This window comes from Neoarius graeffei, chromosome 15 (genome assembly GCF_027579695.1).
Source record: "Neoarius graeffei isolate fNeoGra1 chromosome 15, fNeoGra1.pri, whole genome shotgun sequence".
NCBI classification, from domain to species: domain Eukaryota; kingdom Metazoa; phylum Chordata; class Actinopteri; order Siluriformes; family Ariidae; genus Neoarius; species Neoarius graeffei.
Window position 1 is genome coordinate 22,137,038 of NC_083583.1, and position 24,029 is coordinate 22,161,066.

A 24,029-nucleotide genomic window follows, 5' to 3' on the forward strand; every position below is an offset into this window, starting at 1 on the left:
ACATTACCTCAGTTTACCTGAGTATATTCACTGTCTTATATGTACATTGAATAAATGTCCTGAACAGGAGCTCAGATTGCAGTTGCTAAAATAGTAATAATTTATTGATATAAGGTGTTTTGTGGTCAGTTTATTACACTGTAGTGTGTCATGTGGTAATGCATTATAGGACAATGCAACTTTCATAAATATTACCATATATCAGTTGGAATTATGTTCTATGCATATACCTGCAACTGTGACAATATTCAGTGACTAATAAAATGGTTTTGAAAATTCCTACTTTTAAAACATAGTTTTGATATGGTAATTTTCTTTCAGAGATTTCATTTACAAAATGTCTCTGACAGCTCAAAATGCATCTCCAGGCATTTAAAAACTGCAGAGCTTCCAGGGGCCTTTGGATCCACCTCTGCAACACCTCTGGTGATAGCCTTTCCAGTATTTTGATTGGTGGAACTGAGGATCAACTTTTTAGTAGAGCACTAGAATCTTTGTCTAAACAAAAGTCATTCATTCAGCTTTGACAGATCACTTCATCTGCTCCTGGACAGGATGTTTTAAGGATATTTTCACCGCTGAACCGAAAATGTCCCCGGTTTTCTTCTCAGAAATCTAGTCACCTTATCCTAAATAAATGTTCTGAGCAAGAATATTGGGTGTGTTTTCTGAAGCTGCTCAAATACCCCAAAAACCAAACAGACAAAAACACGAACACTTTTTATCTATAGCTTACACATGGTAGGGAGGAGTAGTGTATAGGCCTCGAGCTTTTCCCATCTCTCTCTCTCTCTCACTCACTCACTCTCTCTCACACACACACACACACACTATACCTTACACCCTACATTACATTGAAAGCTCAAGCTGAAGTTAAAATGCCAGCAGTAGAGTGAAAGAGCCAAGAATGAGCGAAGGTCTGTTGTTACTACTGATGTCAGTCCTACGTGAGTTTGACATTATTCTTCCACGATTTTTAGTACAAAATTTTAGTGTTTTAAAATATGGTCAGTGTCTTAATAGCCCTTTCTGTTTTTGTGTTTTAGTTTTGCCTGGGCATGTGATCATTTCTGGTATTTATATTCACATATTTCAGTCTCATGTTGGTTTTCCACTGGACAGCACTACATGGCACAGTAAACTAACAATAATCCCACTTTTTAGCAGTGTCAAGTGACCCGTACCATAAAGTACCCATGCTGAATTCTTTCCAGTACCAAGAGTACTGAACAGGTGTATATATGGGTGGAACTAGATATAGTTTAGACCACTGATTATCAAATACAACCGTCACTGAATCATCATAAGTCATTAATGCTTTATTCTTCTGATACCACATCAAATTGCCAATTTTTTAAAGAGAATGATAAGTATGATGTTTTATCCATTTATTGACAATTAACATTGTAGTACATCCACAAAATGAGTTAGCTCTTATCACTCGCGTTACAGCAGTGATGAACAACTCCCTCAATTCCCTTTCTTTTTTCTCTTTTGAAGTGAACACAACAAAACACATTACCAAGAAACCTCAAAGGGCAAAGCCTTGCCTGTGTCAGAAAATAAAATGAACAGTTTTACCTCCGACTAGAATAAAGTGCTGACAGTGGAGACTCATCTCATCTCATTATCTCTAGCCGCTTTATCCTTCTACAGGGTCGCAGGCAAGCTGGAGCCTATCCCAGCTGACTACGGGCGAAAGGCGGGGTACACCCTGGACAAGTCGCCAGGTCATCACAGGGCTGACACATAGACACAGACAACCATTCACACCTACGGTCAATTTAGAGTCACCAGTTAACCTAACCTGCATGTCTTTGGACTGTGGGGGAAACCGGAGCACCCGGAGGAAACCCACGCGGACACGGGGAGAACATGCAAACTCCGCACAGAAAGGCCCTCGCCGGCCACGGGGCTCGAACCCGGACCTTCTTGCTGTGAGGCGACAGTGCTAACCACTACACCACCATGCCGCCACAATGGAGACTCGTTCCAAAAATAAACATGTTCTCACAGTCATAAAAATGAATCAATATCTCCAGACCAATAACAATCAAGATTTCAACAGTGCTGTCATATAAAAATAAATAGTTGTATTTCTATTCATAAGTACCATTTTACTACTCGATTAGGTGGTTACATATCAAACTAGTGCACTATTGTCCACTACTACTCTTCCTACTTTCACAGGTATCACTATGCAGTGGGAAACAGACACAGGTACTCAATCCGAGTACAGATAGTTCTGGCTGCCATACTGTGCTTTCCAATGGAAAACCACTATAAGATAGTAATATTGTATAATATGCTAAGAGATGTAACATCAGTCTCAATCTCTGTATTGTGTGCAGATGGATCTGCTCTCAGGCCAGAACTTACTGGGCCGAGTATGGCCTTTCTGAAATCTAAAGTAACGTTTGAATGTAAGGTATCAGAAGTACCATCATCTCTGACCTTTGAATTCATAAAGGGCAATGACGAGGTCCTTGTCACAAGCAATGATTCAATCACATTTCCTCTAAAAGTCAAGAAGGGTTCAGAAGGCGAGTATTTTTGCAGAGTGACAGCAAGAAATCAAACAAGCACAAGCAATCCAGTGCACTTACAAGTAGTGAGTGAGTAACAATATGTAGTGTTTATTTCTGAAACTGTGCATAAGTCAGAGAGAGAATTAGTGCAATGATCACTATAACTCCATGTTTTCTCTCCCTCAGTTCCTGTCCAAGGTGTCTATTTAGCCCCAGAACCCAGCCCGCCTGTCATCTATGAGGGGGCAGGGTTTAATCTGAGCTGTGTGGCCAGAAAAGGGACTCACCTCAATTACTCATGGTACCACAACAAGCAGGACGTGACCTCATCCTCACATCTTCATCATTTTGTTGGAAATGCTCTGACAGTAGATGGGGCTGCTGAAAGGCATGCTGGGAATTACTCATGTGTGGCCAAAAACATGCTGGGGAACAACACTTGGGTCTCCAGCAGTCTGCCGGTCACTGTTGTAGTAAAAAGTAAACATTATTTACTTATGGAAATTCACGTTATATCTAGCTTCAAAACCACACGAGGGTCAGGACAAAGCTTCTGTCACTTGAGCACAGTGTGAGAGGATGTTGGAAAGTTGTGGTTGGAAGACAAAAAAATCATGGAGTAGAAATGATTCCGTGATCATGTTTCTGTGAATGTTAACATTTGCCATTGAGATAAACCACATAAGTTACATGCTTAAGTGTCAATGAATGATCTAATGTTAATCTTAGGTGTTAGATAGTTTTTAACATGTATAATATAAATTATCACAGGTTTATATAAAATGTTATTGTTTTCATATTAACAGCTAATTCACAGGAAACTGCATAGCGGATGCATCACGTAATCTGAATGTATCTAAATGTTTTATTCTGTCCACATTCACTGGATATGAGCAATTGCATGCTCTGATTGGCTACTCTACTACTAGGCTATCTGCTCATATACCGTGAGTGGAGAAAAACAAAATGGCGAAGCATGTTACTGAACCAACCGAGGACGAAATAAAAACTCTACTTGAAAACAAAACCCCAAACAATACAAAAAAAAGCAACAAAATATGGAATAAAAGTATTTGATGGTAAGAATGTATCTTTTTTTATTTTTTCAAGAATTATTATGGCGGCATTTTTCACAAATTGCTACTGTCATTTCACCGATTTGTTTACATTCTAAGCTGAAATTATTTTGTCAGAGTTTTTTTAAATAAAGTTTTTATTTATCAAATTTGCTAAAAACAAAAATGTCCTGTTTCTCAAAATCCAGTGAATGTGGATATAATAAAACAGTTATTCCACTCAATCTCATCGTACATGGCTTATAGCCAACTCGGTGCTACGCGCCTCGTCAGCTATCAGCTCATGAACAACTCGATTTCGTGGAATAACTGAATATTCGCAAAGACAAATGTACTATCATTGATATGGTGAATCTTTAAATAAGGAGATGTTTAACATTTATGTCAGGAGTCTCCAATGTCAGCACTTTTTTAAATTTCAGAAAGTTTTCCATCAATCAACTCTTTTAACTTCAAGAGAGAGTAAAAATAGCCTGACAAAGGAATGACCATTTATAATCCATCTACTGGGGGTGCATAAGCGTACTTTTGGCGTCGGTCCCAAGCCCGGATAAATGGAGAGGGTTGCGTCAGGAAGGGCATCCGGCGTAAAACTGTGCCAAATCTAACATGCAGATTGAAAAGAGAAATACCATACCGGATCGGTCGGGGCCCGAGTTAACAACGGCCGCCTCCGGTACTGTTGGTCAACAGGGTGCTGGTGAAAAGGATGCTACTGTTGCGCCAAAACGGAGGAGGACAAAGAGAGGGGGGAGGCATGTTAGGAGAGAGCATGAAAGATGGAAGGGAAGGCGCTTAGAATTGAGGGTAGGAACACTGAATGTGGGAACATTGACTGGTAGAGCGAGAAAGGTAGCAGGTATGATGGAAAGAAGGAAGTTGGACATTTTGTGTGTGCAGGAGATGAGGTGAAAGGGAAGCAAGGCCAAGAACATTGGAGGTGGATGCAAGTTGTTTTATTATGGAGTCGATGGAAAGAGAAATGATGTTGGTATTGTTTTGAGGGAAGAGTTGGTCAACAGTGTGATTGATGTGAAGAGGGTGTCAGAATGATAGGCATGAAGTTGGAGATTCAAGGAGTGGTAATCAATGTTGTGTGTGCGTATGCCCCACAGGCTGGATATGAGAATGAAGAGAAAGAGTTTTTCTGGGAAAAGATGGATGACGTGGTAGAAAGTATACTGAGGGAGTAGCATGTGCTGAGAAGAGCAGGTTTCAATGGACATGTTGGCGAGGGAAACAGAGGAGATGAGAACGTGATGGGAAGATATGGTGTAAATCATATAAGACAGGGGCGTCATGGCTCAGGTGGATAAGGCGCCATACCATAAATCCGGGGACCCGGGTTCGATTCAGACCCGAGGTCATTTCCTGATCCCTCCCCATCTCTCTCTCCCACTCATTTCCTGTCTCTACACTGTCCTATCCAATAAAGGTGAAAAAAGCCCAAAAAATATCTTTTAAAAAAATGTATAAGACAGTAGTGAGACCAGCTGTGATGTATGGATTGGAGACAGTACCCTTAACGAAGAGACAGGAGGCAAAGTTGGAGGTGGCAGAGTTGAGGATGTTAAGGTTTGTGATGGGAGTGACAAGGTTGGACAGGATAAGGAACGAGCACATCAGAGGGACAGCACATGTGGAGAGCTTGGGAATTAAACTAAAGAGATGAGACTGAGATGGTATGAGCACATCCTGATAAGAGATGCAGAGCATGTTGGAAGGAGAATGTTGAGGATGGAGCTGCCAGGCACATGAAAATGAGGAAGGCCAAAGAGGAGATATGTGGATGGATGTGGTGAGAGAGGACATGAAAGTGGCAGGTGTGGTAGAGAAGGATATGAAAGACAGGGAGCAATGGAGATGAAAGATCCGCTGTGGCGACCCCTAATCGGGAGCAGCCAAAAGAAGAAGAAAGGAATGACTGTTTATATCTGCTATAACAAAAACTTGTCTGGTGGATGTTCCAATATAACTACAAACTTTTGAAAAGCAAAGTAAAAATTTTAATAATTGCCAAATTACTTTGGTATAAGAAGAATAAAACACTTCGGGACATGCCGTTATTGGAACCTAATCAACTCGTGGTGGTGGTGTTCACATCCCACATCATCCCACCCTGTTGTTGATTATTTTTCCTGTAACAGCATGCTCTGTAACGTTTTCAAATTCATTACTTAAATTAGAGAGCTGAAACTCTGTCTACTGGTGTCTGTTAGCTAGCTAATGGTAGCTGAGTTAAAAGCAGTACATATTCAGTGCTGATGAAATTTCTTAATTTCTTAATTGGTCACAGAATACCTGTCAGCTCCCAGGCTGTCATTCAAACTTTTCCATGATGGCTCGGGTTACTATGCTAACATCAGCTGTCGGTTGGCCTATGGTAGCCCTCCAGTGACGTTCCAACTGCTCCTGAATGGGAAGCATGTTGACGTGATGCAGGTGGATTTACTGGAAGCTTGGTTTTCTCAGCCCGTCACTGTAGGACTGGATATGGGTCGAGTACAGTGTATAGCAAAGAATGACATCCAATGGCTTCCCAGTAACTCAATAGATCTGGAAGTAGGTGAGTAACATTATGTATTTGTGAGATGTTACATGTTAATGATTTATTTATACATGATTCATTTGTGTATATTTCTCTCAGTTCCAGTAATGGGGACTGCACATGTCCAAGTGGAGTACCTCCATAGAGTAGACTCTGTAGAAGCAGCTGCCATGCTCCAGTGTGTGATCACCATGGGGACTTTTCCTATCTTCTCATGGTCTTTCAATGGCTCCACCATAACCCTGGAGCCCAATTCCCCTACTTTTATCCAACATGACAAAATTCTAGTTCTTATACACATCAGCCCTGGGAACTCGGGGTATTACAGCTGTCGAGTGAGGGACAGTTTCAATTCTAACTCATCCTGGGTGGAGAGTGAGGAGGTCTTGGTGAAGATGACAGGTGAGATCCTGTCATTGCTCAGGTTACATTCAAAAGCTGACACTACGTCAAGTGACATCTTTCTGTAGACATGTACAGTGGGGCCTTGGGGTCATGATAAGATATTAGACAATATACAGACTCTGTAAACAGGATTGTATAAAGTCCAAAAAAGTCTCAAAAGAAATTAATAGAACTGTGGTTGAAAAAAAGAGATAGAATAGTTTGGCCAAACATGAAATTTGCACATTTTTTCCCCTAACATTGCAAGAGAGTCAGTAAATTAGTAAATAGTCTATCAGTCAAAAGAGAAACATTGTTATGAATAAAAGAGCAGATTTGCATTCTTCATGCAATTTTGTGTGCTTTTCTTGTGTTCTGATGTACAAAGAATTTAACTAAAGATTTTATGTGAACACCACGGGTATGTTTGTTTTCAGTACTCAAAACAGCCAAGCTGGGGCTCTTGAGAAAACAGAAAAGAGCTCGCCCTATCATCCAGTGATCGCAAGTTTGAATCCTGATAATGTCACAGTCATCCATGGCTAGGAATTGAGTGATTGGCTGTGCTCTCTGGTTTGGAAAAATGGCATATACTCTCTCACCTGTTAGCCACATGAGACACTAACTCCTGTGAGCTCAGGCGATAGATAGCGATTTTCTCTGAGTGTGTTACATTGCACTGTGACATAGCATGAGCAGTTGTGGTGGCTGGCTTCATGTGTCCTGGAAAAAGTATACGAGTATGTTAGCTTTCACCCTCCCTGTTTGGTAGCTGTTGTGTGATAGCAGTCTGATCTGTCTAGCAGGTGTGAATTGGCAGGTGAAAAAATTAGGGAAAAAATGTATTTGAATGTTTTTGAAATCAAACAGGTGACATGCTGGTGCAGTGGATAGCACTGTCACTTACAGCAAGGTTCTGGGTTCAAACCTGCTGATCAACTGGGGCCTTTAGGGCCTTTCTGTGTGGAGTTTGCATGTACTCCTCTGCCTGTGTGTGTGGGTGTGGGTTTCTTCTGGGTGCTCCAGTTTCCTCCCACAAAGACGTGGATGAGGTCAACTGGCTACTCTGAATTGCCTATAGGGGCTTTTCACATGACGCCATCTTACCTGCAGATTTGTTTTTGCAGCCATGTTGCTGTGCAAGTTTTGTGTTTGACAACGACTGGCAAAAGTGTATGTGAGTGATTGTAAGCCCAATTCGGTAAACATCTACAGATAAACTTGCAGAAGTTACATCTACAAGAACAATGCTAAAGACCTGTAGTGCTTTTGGATGTAATAACAGGTGTGGAGATAAAAGCTTGGTGATAAGCCTGGTTTAACTTTTCACCGCTTCCCAGCGAACCCATAAAGATGAGAAAAATGGGGAGTTGCAATTTAACAGGAAGACTGGATGCCACTAAAGCATTCCTGTGTGTGGGGAAAGCATTTGATATCAAGTTAGTGTGAAAGCTCTGTGTACCTGTTATTTCTCCAAACACTTTTTCTAGTTCAAGGGATTCAGTTATAAAAATCAAATGAGCAATGAGCATACACACATTCCCAGAGCAGTGTGCAGAATAAATAATAAATAAATACATTTATTGGTAAATTATATGGATCTGTGATGCCTGCATGTTTCAGATTTTGGATGTCATGTGATCTGCTGGTATAATCAAAATTTTTAATCCTTTCAGAGAAATTGTACTGAATGCAGTCATCTCGATTTTCATTATTAATTGTCATGGCTATGTTTCTTTGTTTGCCCAGCAATATGGTGGACAATGCATAATTAACAAAAATCTGTGACGTCAGTGAAAGGCCCCTATAGGTGTGAGTGTGAATGGCTCTCTGTCTCTCTATGTTAGCTCTGCAATAGACTAGTGACCTGTCCAGGGTTTACCCATCCTACATTATCTTTTAGGCTTTTAGGCACTCAAATCCACACTTTGCAAAGCATGTTTCACGCAAGATATTTATGTTCCTATTCTGGAAGGTTCGAGACATCAGATTTACAGGTACAATTTTTTCAAATGTTATCAGGATTTTCCTAAATTCTACTTTTCTGTTGTCAGAATAACTTGAATAATCTGTCTTTAAAATATCTGGTGTAGTGTCAATTATAACTGAGAAAAAGTTAAACATTTTTACTGATTTAACAAAGGAAACATGGAAGGTGACGGATACAAATGTTTAATAGAGTTTAATGATTGAAAGAAAGAGGAAGCAAACACTAGTCCAAACTAAAGCATTCGAGTGAAAACAACCAGGCAAAGTGAATACAAAGCAGAAATGAATACACAAGCACTAACTAGACAGAGGAAATCAGAATAACAACTAAGGAAGAAGAAAACCAATAAACAGAAAGTGAAGTTGGATCTTTTATTTTTTGTGACATGGTGCTTATTAACTCTGCTGCATTTACTGTCAAGACTCCTTTGCTATACTGGGTCGTATCTCGCAAGAATTGCACTAAGAAAGGACGAAAAACAAAACATTTAAAAAGTACAATGTGTGCCTGCAAAGAACTGAACTTTGTCTTGAAATCATCATTAACTTGTTTTATGCTTTTATTATTCCAGATTTATCAACCTCCTTTAGCCCAAGCACTAACACAACATGTGATGTTGCTGGTGAGTTCAGATTAATAAATATTGTATTTGATTCATGTAGGTAATGTGGTTTTTTTTTTTTTTGGTTGTTGTTGTTTTTTTCTTTTCCAGTCATAACTCAATTTGCAACCCAGTGCCATATGCCTAGGGTTAACCACTGAATTGCCTACTTACAAGGTTTTTCTTTAGGGTTTGTAATCCGAGTTGATTTGTACAAGTTTTTAACATATACAGTGGGGCAAAAAAGTATTTAGTCAGTCACCAATTGTGCAAGTTCTCCCACTTAAAAAGATGAGAGGCCTGTAATTTTCATCATAGGTATACCTCAACTATGAGAGACAAAATGAGAAAAAAAAATCCAGAAAATCACATTGTCTGATTTTTAAAGAATTTATTTGCAAATTATGGTGAAAAATAAGTATTTGGTCATAACAAAAGTTCATCTCAATACTTTGTTATATACCCTTTGTTGGCAATGACAGAGGTCAAACGTTTTCTGTAAGTCTTCACAAGGTTTTCACACACTGTTGCTGGTATTTTGGCCCATTCCTCCATGCAGATCTCCTCTAGAGCAGTGATGTTTTGGGGCTGTCGCTGGGCAACACGGACTTTCAACTCCCTCCAAAGATTTTCTATGGGGTTGAGATCTGGAGACTGGCTAGGCCACTCCAGGACTTTGAAATGCTTCTTACGAAGCCACTCCTTCATTGCCCGGGCGGTGTGTTTGGGATCATTGTCATGCTGAAAGACCCAGCCATGTTTCATCTTCAATGCCCTTGCTGATAGAAGGAGGTTTTCACTCAAAATCTCACAATACATGGCCCCATTCATTCTTTCCTTTACACGGATCAGTCGTCCTGGTCCCTTTGCAGAAAAACAGCCCCAAAGCATGATGTTTCCACCCCCATGCTTCACAGTAGGTATGGTGTTCTTTGGATGCAACTCAGCATTCTTTCTCCTCCAAACACAACAAGTTGAGTTTTTACCAAAAAGTTCTATTTTGGTTTCATCTGACCATATGACATTCTCCCAATCCTCTTCTGGATCATCCAAACGCTCTCTAGCAAACTTCAGACGGGCCTGGACATGTACTGGCTTAAGCAGGGGCACACGTCTGGCATGGCAGGATTTGAGTCCCTGGCAGCATAGTGTGTTACTGATGGTAGCCTTTGTTACTTTGGTCCCAGCTCTCTGCAGGTCATTCACTAGGTCCCCCCATGTGGTTCTTGGATTTTTGCTCACCGTTCTTGTGATCATTTTGACCCCACGGGGTGAGATCTTGCATGGAGCCCCAGATCGAGGGAGCTTATCAGTGGTCTTGTATGTCTTCCATTTTCTAATAATTGCTCCCACAGTTGATTTCTTCACACCAAGCTGCTTACCTATTGCAGATTCAGTCTTCCCAGCCTGGTGCAGGCCTACAATTTTGTTTCTGGTGTCCTTTGACAGCTCTTTGGTCTTGGCCATAGTGGAGTTTGGAGTGTGACTGTTTGAGGTTGTGGACAGGTGTCTTTTATACTGATAACGAGTTCAAACAGGTGCCATTAATACAGGTAACGAGTGGAGGACAGAGGAGCCTCTTAAAGAAGTTGTTACAGGTCTGTGAGAGCCAGAAATCTTACTTGTTTGTAGGTGACCAAATACTCATTTTACTGAGGAATTTACCAATTAATTCATTAAAAATCCTACAGTGTGATTTCCTGGATTCTTTCCCCCCATTCTGTCTCTCATAGTTGAAGTGTACCTATGATGAAAATTACAGGCCTCTCTCATCTTTTTAAGTGGGAGAACTTGCACAATTGGTGGCTGACTAAATACTTTTTTGCCCCACTGTATACAATATTATATTCGTAGTGTATTATGTGTTATGACAATGTTGTTTTGTTATCTTCTCACAAAACACTGTATGTAGCAATCCCAATGACTCTGTGTGCATGTTTCAATTGTTGAATAAAAAATAGACACTAAAATGCCCCGCTGCATTTAGTAGACCATGATTCTCGTATAATTCTGGGCAGAGGTGGAAAGTAACGAATTACATTACTCACGTTACTGTACTTGAGTAGCTTTTTTGTGTACTTATACTTTTTCAAGTAATTTTTAAAGAGTGTACTTTTACTTTTACTTAAGTATGTTTTCTTTTAAGTAGTGTACTTTGGTACATTTTACATCACAACCATTACTGAGTAAAAATAAATAAATAAAAAATAAAAAAAGGCTAAAATGGAGAAGGGGAAATGCGTTCTGGAAATGAATCACGGGAAGGACAGTTGTCGCGCGCGCGAGTCTCACACAGACGATGGTGGCCATGCACCGGCGCTTTAAGGGGGGGGCTTCGGGGAGCTCAAGCCCCTGGGCCACAGCCAATCAGGGGCCTTGTAATATTAATAAAATAATAAACTGTCGGAATCGTGGGCCTACATTAATGTATGGATAGAAATAAGGTTAGAAATAAATGAGCGCACAGTAGCCTGCTGTAAGAGACATGGTGGATGTGGTTCGCGAAACGAACACCCACAACTGTACCAGAATAAAATGTAACAAAATGTAACGTCACGCACGAAAGCGCGCCAAAGACTGCAGACTACAGAGACACAAATTTAGAGGCTTTGAAAGATGAAGCGTTCACATGTTCGCGGGACGCATAAAAGGAAAAAAAAAGAGAGATGCAGGTAATGATAGAATCGTTGCCTAAAGTCACAGACTTTTTTAAGGTAAGGATCACCAATTTGTTCAGAATATCAGCTACTTATCAGTTATCAGCCTACCAGCAGCTAGGCTATGTGCAGCTAGGCTAGATATGCTATGATCTGTCCAACAGTAAAATAAATCAGTTGTGATTTGAATAAGTGTCGTGTGATTTGAGTTATAATCCTGTTAGTATAATAGCATATTTCGATGGGGATAATAAAATGTCTAAAACGGCATCTACTGAAGAAATTGATGAAAAGATTGTAGCCTATAATTTTCACAGTTCGGGCAGCACACAGAGTAAGCATACTGAGGGGAATAGCAATACAAAGCTAGCGCATATCCACATTTCTCGCTAGCTGTGTTGGGTGTGTTGTTAACCCGTGTGGATTTAAGTGAAATATTTGAGAAGTTCTGTGGTCAAGACAACGTTTTAAGGTAAGGACGCTTGATTATTAATGTTTGCCCGCCGTGGCTTGTTGTTGACGAAAGGCCCACATGATTTTGCCTTATGCAGCTACTGCTAGCGTCATGCTTTGAACTAGGTTAAGCTCATTTGCGCTAAAGGATGGGTTTATTGAAGGACTTTGATGTAGCTAGTTTCTTTTTAAAAAATCGTATGCTCAAAACAGTATGCCCGTGTTCATCATGTTTAACTTTTTTCTTGATGGAGTGCGTGAAATATTGTTGCAAGTGCTATTTCGATGCAGTCATGTCAAAAAGGCAGTTGAATGCACGGTCTTATTCAAGGAGAAGGAAGACTTGCATGATGCTTGAACATAGATCGGTAAAATAGACCCTAGTAGGACTTGGTTTCGTGTATTTCGGTCTGTAGAGTTATGAGTTTGGCCGCTGTCCATGGTGTTTACGTTTCATGTGGCCGCCGAGCCAAGTACCTTGACTTGCAGTGAATGTTTGTTTTCATGCCGCCGAGCTATTTTTATGTATTTTATTTTTTAAAAGGACTTGTCTGTAGGTGTGTGTGTTTTATGTTTACAACAAATAGGCCTACATTATAGCGCACGCGCGCTTGTGTGGTTATCTCTGGCCATGCCCCTGCGTGAAAGTTACGCAGTATCACTGTCCTGTCCGTGGTAATAATCAGAATCGGCTCTGTAATGATAATGCGCGTGTTCTTCTCGCCCTCTGTGGTCGGATGTGTTGAGCGATGTGAGCGTGGGCCTTGCACAGCTATGCTGAGCCAAACGTAACCTATCATAGGCTTCTAGGCTAATTACGTGCTTACACTGTAAATGCTTGACACGTATTGCAAATAAAATAAGAGTGTTTTCCTGGCCAACGGTAAGGGTAGGGTTGACAGGTAGCCTATGAGGGGCCTAGCCCCTGGGCCACGGGTGTTGATAAAGCGCCCCTGCGGACATGGAGGAGACCGAGGAACCTGTGGTGGACGACCCTGCAGAAAACGCAATTTCTTCCAGTAATGAAGTGCACCCCTGGCCCTACATACGTGATCACTTGAGCTTCGTAGAGAAAAGGGGTGACAGTTTCATTATGCAATGCAGATTATGTGTGCCCAAGAAGACAACCACTGCAGCATACAAAAATTCAGTGTCTAATCTGCGCAAGCATGTTGAGGTAAGTATTGTCATTGGCATCATAATCACGGGCGCAGATAGAGGGTGGGACGGGTGGGATTCGTCCCACCCAGATTTAAATTCACCTCGTTCGGTCCCCCCCACTTATAGGGAGGAAAAAACGTCTATGCTGTCTTTCTTTGCATAAGGCAAACCTCACGGAAAAATCAAAAGACTAATTACCATTCGGTTTATTGAGGTGCACAGCAGTGTATACATAGTTGCAACAACTCACATAAAACAAAACAAAGACTGATATTCGGTTGGTTGAGCTGCGCAGACTGCACAGGTTGCGAGCTCGAGCTTGGTTGCTATGGTTACCCACAACAAGTTTGACAGGCATATCGGGGTTGGGGTTGGTTTGCTGGCAGCTTTGTCCCCCCCAGTTTTTTGTCCCCCCCAGTTTTTTGTCCCCCCCAGTTCAAAAAACGTATCTGCACCCCTGATCATAATGTTTCCTTTCCATAGTAAAACCGACAATAGGCTGGTTATATTCCAAAAATAGTGGATGGCATTGCTAATGTTGAAGTAGCAACCTGTTGGTACTGTAACATAACGGTAACTAGTCTGTTATTCAGTTGGCTAAATCATGCAAGCAAGTTAGCTCGCCAACCTGACGTGATCAGTCCTCCTACCATTCTACATCCAACAGGCCAGAAAGGAATACTAAGCAAAACAAATAATGTTTGAATTGAATTGTTCAATAACACACAGTGCACACAGGCAAGCTACGAGATTTCGGTGCAACATTTCACTTTCATATTTCGTGTACAATGCTTTGTGTGTGGTCAGGGCGATGTAAACGACATGACTGTGTGTATTGACCTTTTTTGTTTGTCTCAGCTTTAATGCAGCATTATCCTAAGCATTCAATTTGATACACTTCCTTTAAATAAAACATCTGGGTTGAGATGTACATATATCCTTGGTTCCTCTTCTTTTTCATTTTTGCACAACACAATGGAGGCAGAAAACACCCATTGTTAAAAGTAACGTTTTACTTTTACTCAAAGTACATTTTAAATGATCTACTTTTTACTTTTACTTGAGTAGATTTTTTGTCTGGTAACTTTACTTGTACTTAAGTAAAATTTCATCAGAGTAACAGTACTTGTACTTGAGTATAATATTTTAGTACTCTTTCCACCTCTGATTCTGGGTTTCTGTTGAGGCTTTTAGGCACTCAAACCCATAGTTTGCAAAACATGTCCAAGGCAAGATATAGTGTAGTGTCAATTATAACTCATTATTATCTCTAGCTGCTTTATCCTGTTCTACAGGGTCGCAGGCAAGCTGGAGCCTATCCCAGCTGACTATGGGCGAAAGGCGGGGTACACCCTGGACAAGTCGCCAGGTCATCACAGGGCTGACACATAGACACAGACAACCATTCACACTCACATTTACGGTCAATTTAGAGTCACCAGTTAACCTAACCTGTATGTCTTTGGACTGTGGGGGAAACCGGAGCACCCAGAGGAAACCCACGCGGACACGGGGAGAACATGCAAACTCCGCACAGAAAGGCCCTCGCTGGCCACGGGGCTTGAACCCGGACCTTCTTGCTGTGAGGCGACAGCGCTAACCACTACACCACCGTGCTGCCAAAACTGAGAAAAAAAATCCAAAGTTCTTAGTGATTTAACACTAATAGATTTTAATGATTCAAAGAAACAGGAAGCAAACACTAGTCCAAACTAGAGCATTCAAGTGAAAACAACTAGGCAAAATGAATACAAAGCAGAAATGAATAAAAAAGCACTAACTAGACAGAGGTGATCAGGATAACTAAGGGAGAACAAAACCAATAAACATAAAGTGAGGTTGGATCTTTTATTTGTTGTGACAAAGTGCTTGATAACCCTGTTGTTTTTACTCTCAAGAAGGCATTGCAATACTGGGTCATATCTAGCAAGAAAGAACAAAACCATGACAGGTTATACTATTACAGGAAAATAATCAACAATGTGGGTGTAATGTGACCTGACATAAAGCGGAGTTACAGTTACCACAAAAAGTTGATAATTTTCCAATAAGTGCACATCCTGAAATATGATATCCCTTTGGGGTCAACAGCTTCTCCAGCGAAGCTCGGCAGGTTTAGAATGAGTCGGTCATGTATTTAGATAAATATCTTCACGAGTTTTTATAATACAAGCATTAAAAACATATTGACAGAAACTTTATATTTTACACTTTCCTATGTGCCCACTGTCAAATAATATTATGTTTTTTAAATTACCTAAACTAGATGAATCATAAAACTTGTCACCTTACTCAGTCACACCGGAGTCAGAGCGCTGAGGGCGCACTTACGCATTCATAAAAGACTATTCACATGGTAACTGAATGATCATCACTTTCACTCTTTCAGTTTTGATTGGTTTCTCTTTAATGGTGGGAACGCCCACTGTAAATGGGATAAAATCTGTCAGCCATAGTTTAGGCTATTTGGAGGTAAAACTTGTTGCAAAATGGCACACAGATTGTATGCGCTTCAGATGATTCAGGACAGCAATTAAATTTCCGGGCAGTGATTCAATTCATGATTCATTTCATGATTCGGGACAGCGATTCAATTTCTGAACAGTGAATTGATTCATGATTCAAGACAGCAATTCAGTTCAATCTTGAGAACTGGGAGTAAGTGTAAATATTTTTTCTAGTTCTGATGAATAGATCGGTTGATGTGCGTGCGCTGTAGTGCATACACAGGAAAAATGACTGAGCAGTTTTTCAAGAGTTAAAAGTATTTTCCTCAAAAATAGTTAATTTTGCTCTACTTTGAGTTTAGAGAGTAACGTTTGGAGTTGGAGTGGGAGCAAAATTGCAGAGTAATTGTGTAACAGAGTTGGTTGTGGCTGTCAGTAAACCTGACAATTTCGACCAAACCACGAACATGGACTCTATGAACTGCACTTCCCAGAACTCACAGCACCCTCTGTCTCCCGACTAATAACCACAGTTGTTACTTATCATCCTATTAGTCCCTCTGCCTATTTAAACCGCGCTCTCACATCACTTCACTGCAAAGTATTCTTCTGCCTTTCCCAGTACATACCGAGCCTTGTTTATTTCTGACTGACGCACATTTACTCGACTTTAGCATCTCCTTTCTTGTTTACTCTCTTGCCTGTCCTCGTTTGCCGTTCACCTGACCATTGCTAGTTCTTCGACCCTGATTCATGTCTCACGTTTTGGCTTTTTCACTGTTTGCTCTACACTCCTCTTCTGCGCATACGTCCGTAAGTGCCTGCACTGTGACAGTGGCTCTGAACTGAGTAAAATAGTACAAGAGTTAATTTCAAGACACACTGAATAGAGTCAAATACCAAAATAAAGTCAAATACCAGATAAATGAAGCTGTTATAAAAAGCAGTTTTTGAACTGTGTTGGAATGTGTTGAAAAAACATTACCTTACCCATTGTGGTGAGCCGTTTTGATCACTTGACCTGATGGGATTAAGAGATGGCAGTGGGAGGGGTTTTCACTCTTCTCATTGAATGGAATGGAATTTTTTACTCTTCTTATTGAATACCCCTCCCCTTGCCAACTCTTTTTATCCCAAAACAATAGGAAACAAATTTTTGATGGCCAGTTAATTGTCCAAATCAATGGAACAGATTTAAGTTTTTGTGCTTGATACATTCTTAAGACTGAACAGAATCACCTCAAGTGATCAAAACATTTCATCACAATGAGTAAGGTCATGATTTTCACACATTCCAACACAGTTCTAAAACTGCTTTTTACAACATGTTCATTTATCTGTTTTTTTTAAGTACAATCATGACATACTACACAGATATTATTGTAACTGAACTTGTGTTGAATACAAAAACATCATAAGAAATACTGCTTAGATTTGTTGAAATTGACAACAAAACCAGAGAATGCCAAAATCATTAGCGTGCCAGAAAATACCTGCAGACCCCAGATGAATTCATTATTAATTCATTAATAAGATAAATTACACCAAAGCAATTTTTCAGAATCAAAATCAAGTTTATTGCCAAGTACGTTCTCACATACAAGGAATTTGCTTTGGTGATTGGTTAAAATACAGTTAAAATAAAAGAATTTAGCAAAGACAAAAGAAAGGCCTCCACTGGCCCGTTTTATTGTGTTTAACGTTGTCAAATGTCTGTGAATCAGGTTTGCTCCACTTACGTTATAGCAGCTATAAACAGCCACTCTCTTATCAGTCCTTCTCAGTAGCATCTGTTGTCCCTGGAAACCATAAATTGCAAACCATCTAAGCCTTAAAAATTTGCTAGAAAACTTAATTACAGTTTTAACTCTGACTGATTACAAAGCAATGACACTGGAGACTCCTTCTAAAAATGCAAAAGAAAAGTGGCCTGTATGAAGCTCCACCCCTGGGTAAGTTAATCTAGAAACAATAGAACAAGTGTTGCTAGGCAAAACAAACCTTGCCCTGTAGCACTTATGATGAATATGAAGGAAGATATCGCGGAAAAAAAATAGGTACCCTATGGGTACATGTGGCTACTGCTTATAAATAAAAAAATTTTCTGATACCATGTCCATGCAGTAAATATAGCATATATATTTACTCTATGAGGCAATAGCCACAAAAATGAAGCGTAATCCAAAAATTAGCAATTTAAAAATCACAGAAGTAAAATATACCAAGTGTCTGTACTTTATATTATTCTACTCTTACCTCTTACAGTTTTCGAAACTGAAACCTCCGAACTGAGGTTGACATGCACATGCTGTCGCCATGACCAAAATTCTTAGTTCCCGGAAATGGTCTGGCGCTAGAGCTCAGTGGAACACACTTTCCCTCTGTAATAAGCATAAACATGTCTGAAAGCGATTTCTTTAGTCTAGTCCATTTATTTAGAATGGTGAACCAAATTGTATACACTCACCGGCCATTTTAATCGGAACACATGTATGTATATGCGCAGTGCGCGACTGTTACATTCTTACAGCATAATGACATAGTGGCTAGCACCTCTATATGAGGCAATAGCCACAACAAAAATGATTTTGACCTTTTTGCTGACCTTGACTGGATAACCCTCAAAATATTTCATTTCATTTTTATTCGGAATCACCATTAGCCTTATTTATAACAAGTGCTATTCTTCCTGGTGTCCAATGTTGAAGGTTCTATTTGAGACCAATGCCCATCTATCCTGAAAGTTTCATGAAGATTGGTTCAGCCATTTTCCTGTAATGTTGCTAACAAAAAACCAAAGAAACAAACAAACCCCACCGAAAACAATACCTCGCCCCCTGGTAGACTCCATCCTGGGCAAGGTAATGAGAGTATGAGTATAAATCTGTGTTTTGCCTTGCAGGCAAACTGTCAGAGCTGTGGTGTGATGTAGGAAAAATAAATAAATGAATACATTTATGTTCTTTTTTGCTATGTAAAGTCCTGCAGTACAGCATGTGTCAGTGTAACATCTGTGGGTTTTTTCAATACAGAAGAGTGTCCTGTTTATTATAATGAGACTAGTCAGAACCAGCATAACTATGCAAATCAAGGATGCAGCCTGATATTTTATTATACAGCATTTTTCAATCCAGTCTTGATCACTGGTCTGTGGTACATTCTCTGTAAGGTTTTGAAGAGACACCTTTAGGGGTCATCGCTGTGGTCTTCTGCTGCTTCCTGTTTGTGATGATTGTGGGAGGAGCTTGCTGTATCTTCTGTACGAAGAACCCTGAGCGTGAAATGACAGACAGCTCAGGTATGTCTCAAACTGCTCACTGACAGGTGACATTTCTTTTAGCCATACTATGATGCTATACTATATATACTGATCTCTCGGTTTCTTCCAGATCATGTACACTGCCATGAACATATCAAGTAAGATCTCTTTTTATTTGAATCATTTCTGATGCATGTGCAAATGTTATCTTTTACAACCCCGATTCCAAAAAAGTTGGGACAAAGTACAAATTGTAAATAAAAACGGAATGCAATGCTGTGGAAGTTTCAAAATTCCATATTTTATTCAGAATAGAACATAGGTGGCATATCAAATGTTTAAACTGAGAAAATGTATCATTTAAAAAGAAAAATTAGGTGATTTTAAATTTCATGACAACAACACATCTCAAAAAAGTTGGGACAAGGCCATGTTTACCACTGTGAGACATCCCCTTTTCTCTTTACAACAGTCTGTAAATGTCTGGGGACTGAGGAGACAAGTTGCTCAAGTTTAGGGATAGGAATGTTAACCAATTCTTGTCTAATGTAGGATTCTAGTTGCTCAACTGTCTTAGGTCTTTTTTGTCATATCTTCCGTTTTATGATGCGCCAAATGTTTTCTATGGGTGAAAGATCTGGACTGCAGGCTGGCCAGTTCAGTACCCGGACCCTTCTTCTACGCAGCCATGATGCTGTAATTGATGCAGTATGTGGTTTGGCACTGTCATGCTGGAAAATGCAAGGTCTTCCCTGAAAGAGACGTCGTCTGGATGGGAGCATATGTTGCTCTAGAACCTGGATATACCTTTCAGCATTGATGGTGTCTTTCCAGATGTGTAAGCTGCCCATGCCACACGCACTAATGCAACCCCATACCATCAGAGATGCAGGCTTCTGAACTGAGCGCTGATAACAATTTGGGTCGTCCTTCTCCTCTTTAGTCCAAATGACACGGTGTCCCTGATTTCCATAAAGAACTTCACATTTTGATTCGTCTGACCACAGAACAGTTTTCCACTTTGCCACAGTCCATTTTAAATGAGCCTTGGCCCAGAGAAGACGTCTGCGCTTCTGGATCATGTTTAGATACGGCTTCTTCTTTGAACTATAGAGTTTTAGCTGGCAACGGCGGATGGCACGGTGAATTGTGTTCACAGATAATGTTCTCTGGAAATATTCCTGAGCCCATTTTGTGATTTCCAATACAGAAGCATGCCTGTATGTGATGCAGTGCCGTCTAAGGGCCCGAAGATCACGGGCACCCAGTATGGTTTTCCGGCCTTGACCCTTACGCACAGAGATTCTTCCAGATTCTCTGAATCTTTTGATGATATTATGCACTGTAGATGATGATATGTTCAAACTCTTTGCAATTTTACACTGTCGAACTCCTTTCTGATATTGCTCCACTATTTGTCGGCGCAGAATTAGGGGGATTGGTGATCCTCTTCCCATCTTTACTTCTGAGAGCCGCTGCCACTCCAAGATGCTCTTTTTATACCCAGTCATGTTAATGACCTATTGCCAATTGACCTAATGAGTTGCAATTTGGTCCTCCAGCTGTTCCTTTTTTGTACCTTTAACTTTTCCAGCCTCTTATTGCCCTGTCCCAACTTTTTTGAGATGTGTTGCTGTCATGAAATTTCAAATGAGCCAATATTTGGCATGAAATTTCAAAATGTCTCACTTTCGATATTTGATATGTTGTCTATGTTCTATTGTGAATACAATATCAGTTTTTGAAGTTTGTAAATTATTGCATTCTGTTTTTATTTACAATTTGTACTTTGTCCCAACTTTTTTGGAATCGGGGTTGTAAATAAAAACGGAATGCAATGATGTGGAAGTTTCAAAATTCCATATTTTATTCAGAATAGAACATAGATGACATATCAAATGTTTAAACTGAGAAAATGTATCATTTAAAAAGAAAAATTAGGTGATTTTAAATTTCATGACAACAACACATCTCAAAAAAGTTGGGACAAGGCCATGTTTACCACTGTGAGACATCCCCTTTTCTCTTTACAACAGTCTGTAAATGTCTGGGGACTGAGGAGACAAGTTGCTCAAGTTTAGGGATAGGAATGTTAACCAATTCTTGTCTAATGTAGGATTCTAGTTGCTCAACTGTCTTAGGTCTTTTTTGTCATATCTTCCGTTTTATGATGCGCCAAATGTTTTCTATGGGTGAAAGATCTGGACTGCAGGCTGGCCAGTTCAGTACCCGGACCCTTCTTCTACGCAGCCATGATGCTGTAATTGATGCAGTATGTGGTTTGGCACTGTCATGCTGGAAAATGCAAGGTCTTCCCTAAAAGAGACGTCATCTGCATGGGAGCATACGTTGCTCTAGAACAGGGGTGTCAAACCTGATCCATAAAGGGCCGTGTGGCTGCAGGTTTTCATTCCAGCCATGCAGCAGCACCCTGATTTGGCTTATTCAATCAACTGACACACCCACCCTTTAATCAAGGGTGGGTGTGGCTGCAAGTATTTGACTGTGTGAAGACAGTTCAGTTGATTGAATGAGCCAAGTCAGGTGTGCTGCTGCATGGCTGGAATGAAAACCTGCAGCCACAAGGCCCTTTATGGATCAGGTTTGACACCCCTGCTCTAGAACCTGGATATACCTTTCAGCATTGATGGTGTCTTTCCAGATGTGTAAGCTGCCCATACCACATGCACTAATGCAACCCCATACCATCAGAGATGCAGGCTTCTGAACTGAGCGCTGATAACAGCTTGGGTCATCCTTCTCCTCTTTAGTCCGAATGACACAGCATCCCTGATTTCCATAAAGAACTTCACATTTTAATTCGTCTGACCACAGAACAGTTTTCCACTTTGACACAGTCCATTTTAAATGAGCCTTGGCCCAGAGAAGACGTCTGCGCTTCTGGATCATGTTTAGATACGGCTTCTTCTTTGAACTATAGAGTTTTTAGCTGGCAACGGCGGATGGCACGGTGAATTGTGTTCACAGATAATGTTCTCTGAAAATATTCCTGAGCCCATTTTGTGATTTCCAATACAGAGGCATGCCTGTATGTGATGCAGTGCCGTCTAAGGGCCCGAAGATCACGGGCACCCAGTATGGTTTTCCGGCCTTGACCCTTACGCACAGAGATTCTTCCAGATTCTCTGAATCTTTTGATGATATTACACACTGTCGATGATGATATGTTCAAACTCTGCAATTTTACACTGTCGAACTCCTTTCTGATATTGCTCCACTATTTGTCGGCGCAGAATTAGGGGGATTGGTGATCCTCTTCCCATCTTTACTTCTGAGAGCCGCTGCCACTCTAAGATGCTCTTTTTATACCCAGTCATGTTAATGACCTATTGCCAATTGACCTAATGAGTTGCAATTTGGTCCTCCAGCTGTTCCTTTTTTGTACCTTTAACTTTTCCAGCCTCTTATTGCCCCTGTCCCAACTTTTTCAAGATGTGTTGCTGTTTATGAAGTTTCAAATGAGCCAATATTTGGCATGAAATTTCAAAATGTCTCACTTTCGACATTTTATATGTTGTCTATGTTCTATTGTGAATACAATATCAGTTTTTGAGATTTGTAAATTATTGCATTCCATTTCTATTTACAATTTGTACTTTGTCCCAACTTTTTTGGAATCGGGGTTGTACATATCATACATATGGCGTGACATATCACTTGTCATATCTCTTACTTTCTAGCCCTGAGAATCATCACACCATGCTAGAGACTCTGTTTGAGCCACAGGTTAAAGATATGGAAACAGTAATGGAAGTGGAAATCTAGACTAAGGCATGATTGCTAAACAGATCAATCAATTCTCACTCAGGAATATGATGAGCATGTTGACTTCAAGAAATCACTGAGGAAACCATGAGAGGAGCCAGACTCTAAAGAGAACCCATCATTTTCTGGATGACACTGATATTGGGATTATAAAGACAAGTAACAAGTGTGTTGAAAGCATGTTTAGTATGAGCATATTGTGAATAAGGGCAGCAGTCCTTGAAGATACAAATCGACAATATCAAATCTACTCCCTTTTTGTTTTTGATTATACACTACATTACTGATTATTATTTTATATCAATAAATGTACTCCCATGAAACAATAATTGCTCTCTGTCATGTTTTCACTGGTCATACTCAAGACGTCCTTACCATAAGAAAAAATATACTGTATATTTTCTTAATATGTAAGGAAATAAAAGATATCTCAGTGTTCTATGAATTAAAAGTGCAATGAGTGATTTGAGCTGCAGAAAAAGCAAAGCCTAAAGACATCTAAAACAAATACTTAGCTCATCCTTTCAGTGATTATACCACCAAAGCAAAAGCATCGAACACACACACACATATTCCCAGAGCAGTGGGCAGAATAAATAAATACATTTGTATGTAAATTATATGGATCTGTGATGTCTGTATGTTTCAGTTTTTGGATGTAACGTGATCTGCTGGTATAATCAAAATTTTGAATCCTTTCAGAGAAATTGTACGGACTGCAGTCATCTCGATTTTTATTATTAATTGTTGTGGCCACATTTCTTTGTTTGCCCAGCAATATGGCGGACACTGCGTGATAAACAAAAATCTGTGATGTCAGTGAAAGGCCCCTATAGGTGTGAATGTAAGTGTGAACGACTCTCTGGGCCCGTCCACACGAGTACGTGGCCTCACCCAATATGCTGTCGTTTTGAAAAAAAATCTCCGTAAACACGTCGTTGTTTCCAGAAATATCTGCGTCCACACGGATTCACTGGAAACGACCCAAAACGCTGTAGTACATATGCCAGGCCTGTATGTGGCGCTGTGATGCCGCCACACCAATACACTAAAACCGGAAGAGAAGCCATGGAGCATGCGTATAAAGGTCACGCACTGTTTACAAACAAGCTCATAACACGAGAAGAGGACGATCATGG

At 40.3% G+C, this 24,029-nt stretch overlaps 1 protein-coding gene across 3 annotated transcripts; it reads left to right on the forward strand.

Annotated features, from left to right (window-relative positions):
* The first annotated feature begins 821 nt into the window (after positions 1-821).
* On the forward strand, positions 822-23,150 carry LOC132898790 (Fc receptor-like protein 5). 3 transcript variants are annotated; one of them, XM_060940456.1, is made up of 10 exons: positions 822-947; positions 1,047-1,073; positions 2,352-2,615; positions 2,715-3,008; positions 5,901-6,170; positions 6,252-6,554; positions 9,098-9,148; positions 19,015-19,143; positions 19,235-19,262; positions 22,806-23,150. In XM_060940456.1, exons 1-10 carry the CDS (start codon positions 908-910, stop codon positions 22,888-22,890), a joined length of 1,491 nt encoding a protein of 496 aa, XP_060796439.1. In that variant the 5' UTR covers positions 822-907; the 3' UTR covers positions 22,891-23,150. The 3 variants fall into 3 exon arrangements, with proteins under 3 accessions (XP_060796439.1, XP_060796441.1, XP_060796440.1); XM_060940458.1 differs by having other exon boundaries at positions 22,934-23,150; XM_060940457.1 differs by having other exon boundaries at positions 822-917.
* The last annotated feature ends 879 nt before the right edge of the window (positions 23,151-24,029 follow it).

Bases quoted from the DNA above. Each gene is read 5' to 3' on its own strand.
- LOC132898790 (XM_060940456.1), top strand. From the start codon at position 908: ATGAGCGAAGGTCTGTTGTTACTACTGATGTCAGTCCTAC. The intron at 3,009-5,900 runs GTAAACATTATT...AATTGGTCACAG, and splicing joins GGTCACTGTTGTAGTAAAAA to AATACCTGTCAGCTCCCAGG. The intron at 19,263-22,805 runs GTAAGATCTCTT...CTTACTTTCTAG, and splicing joins CACTGCCATGAACATATCAA to CCCTGAGAATCATCACACCA.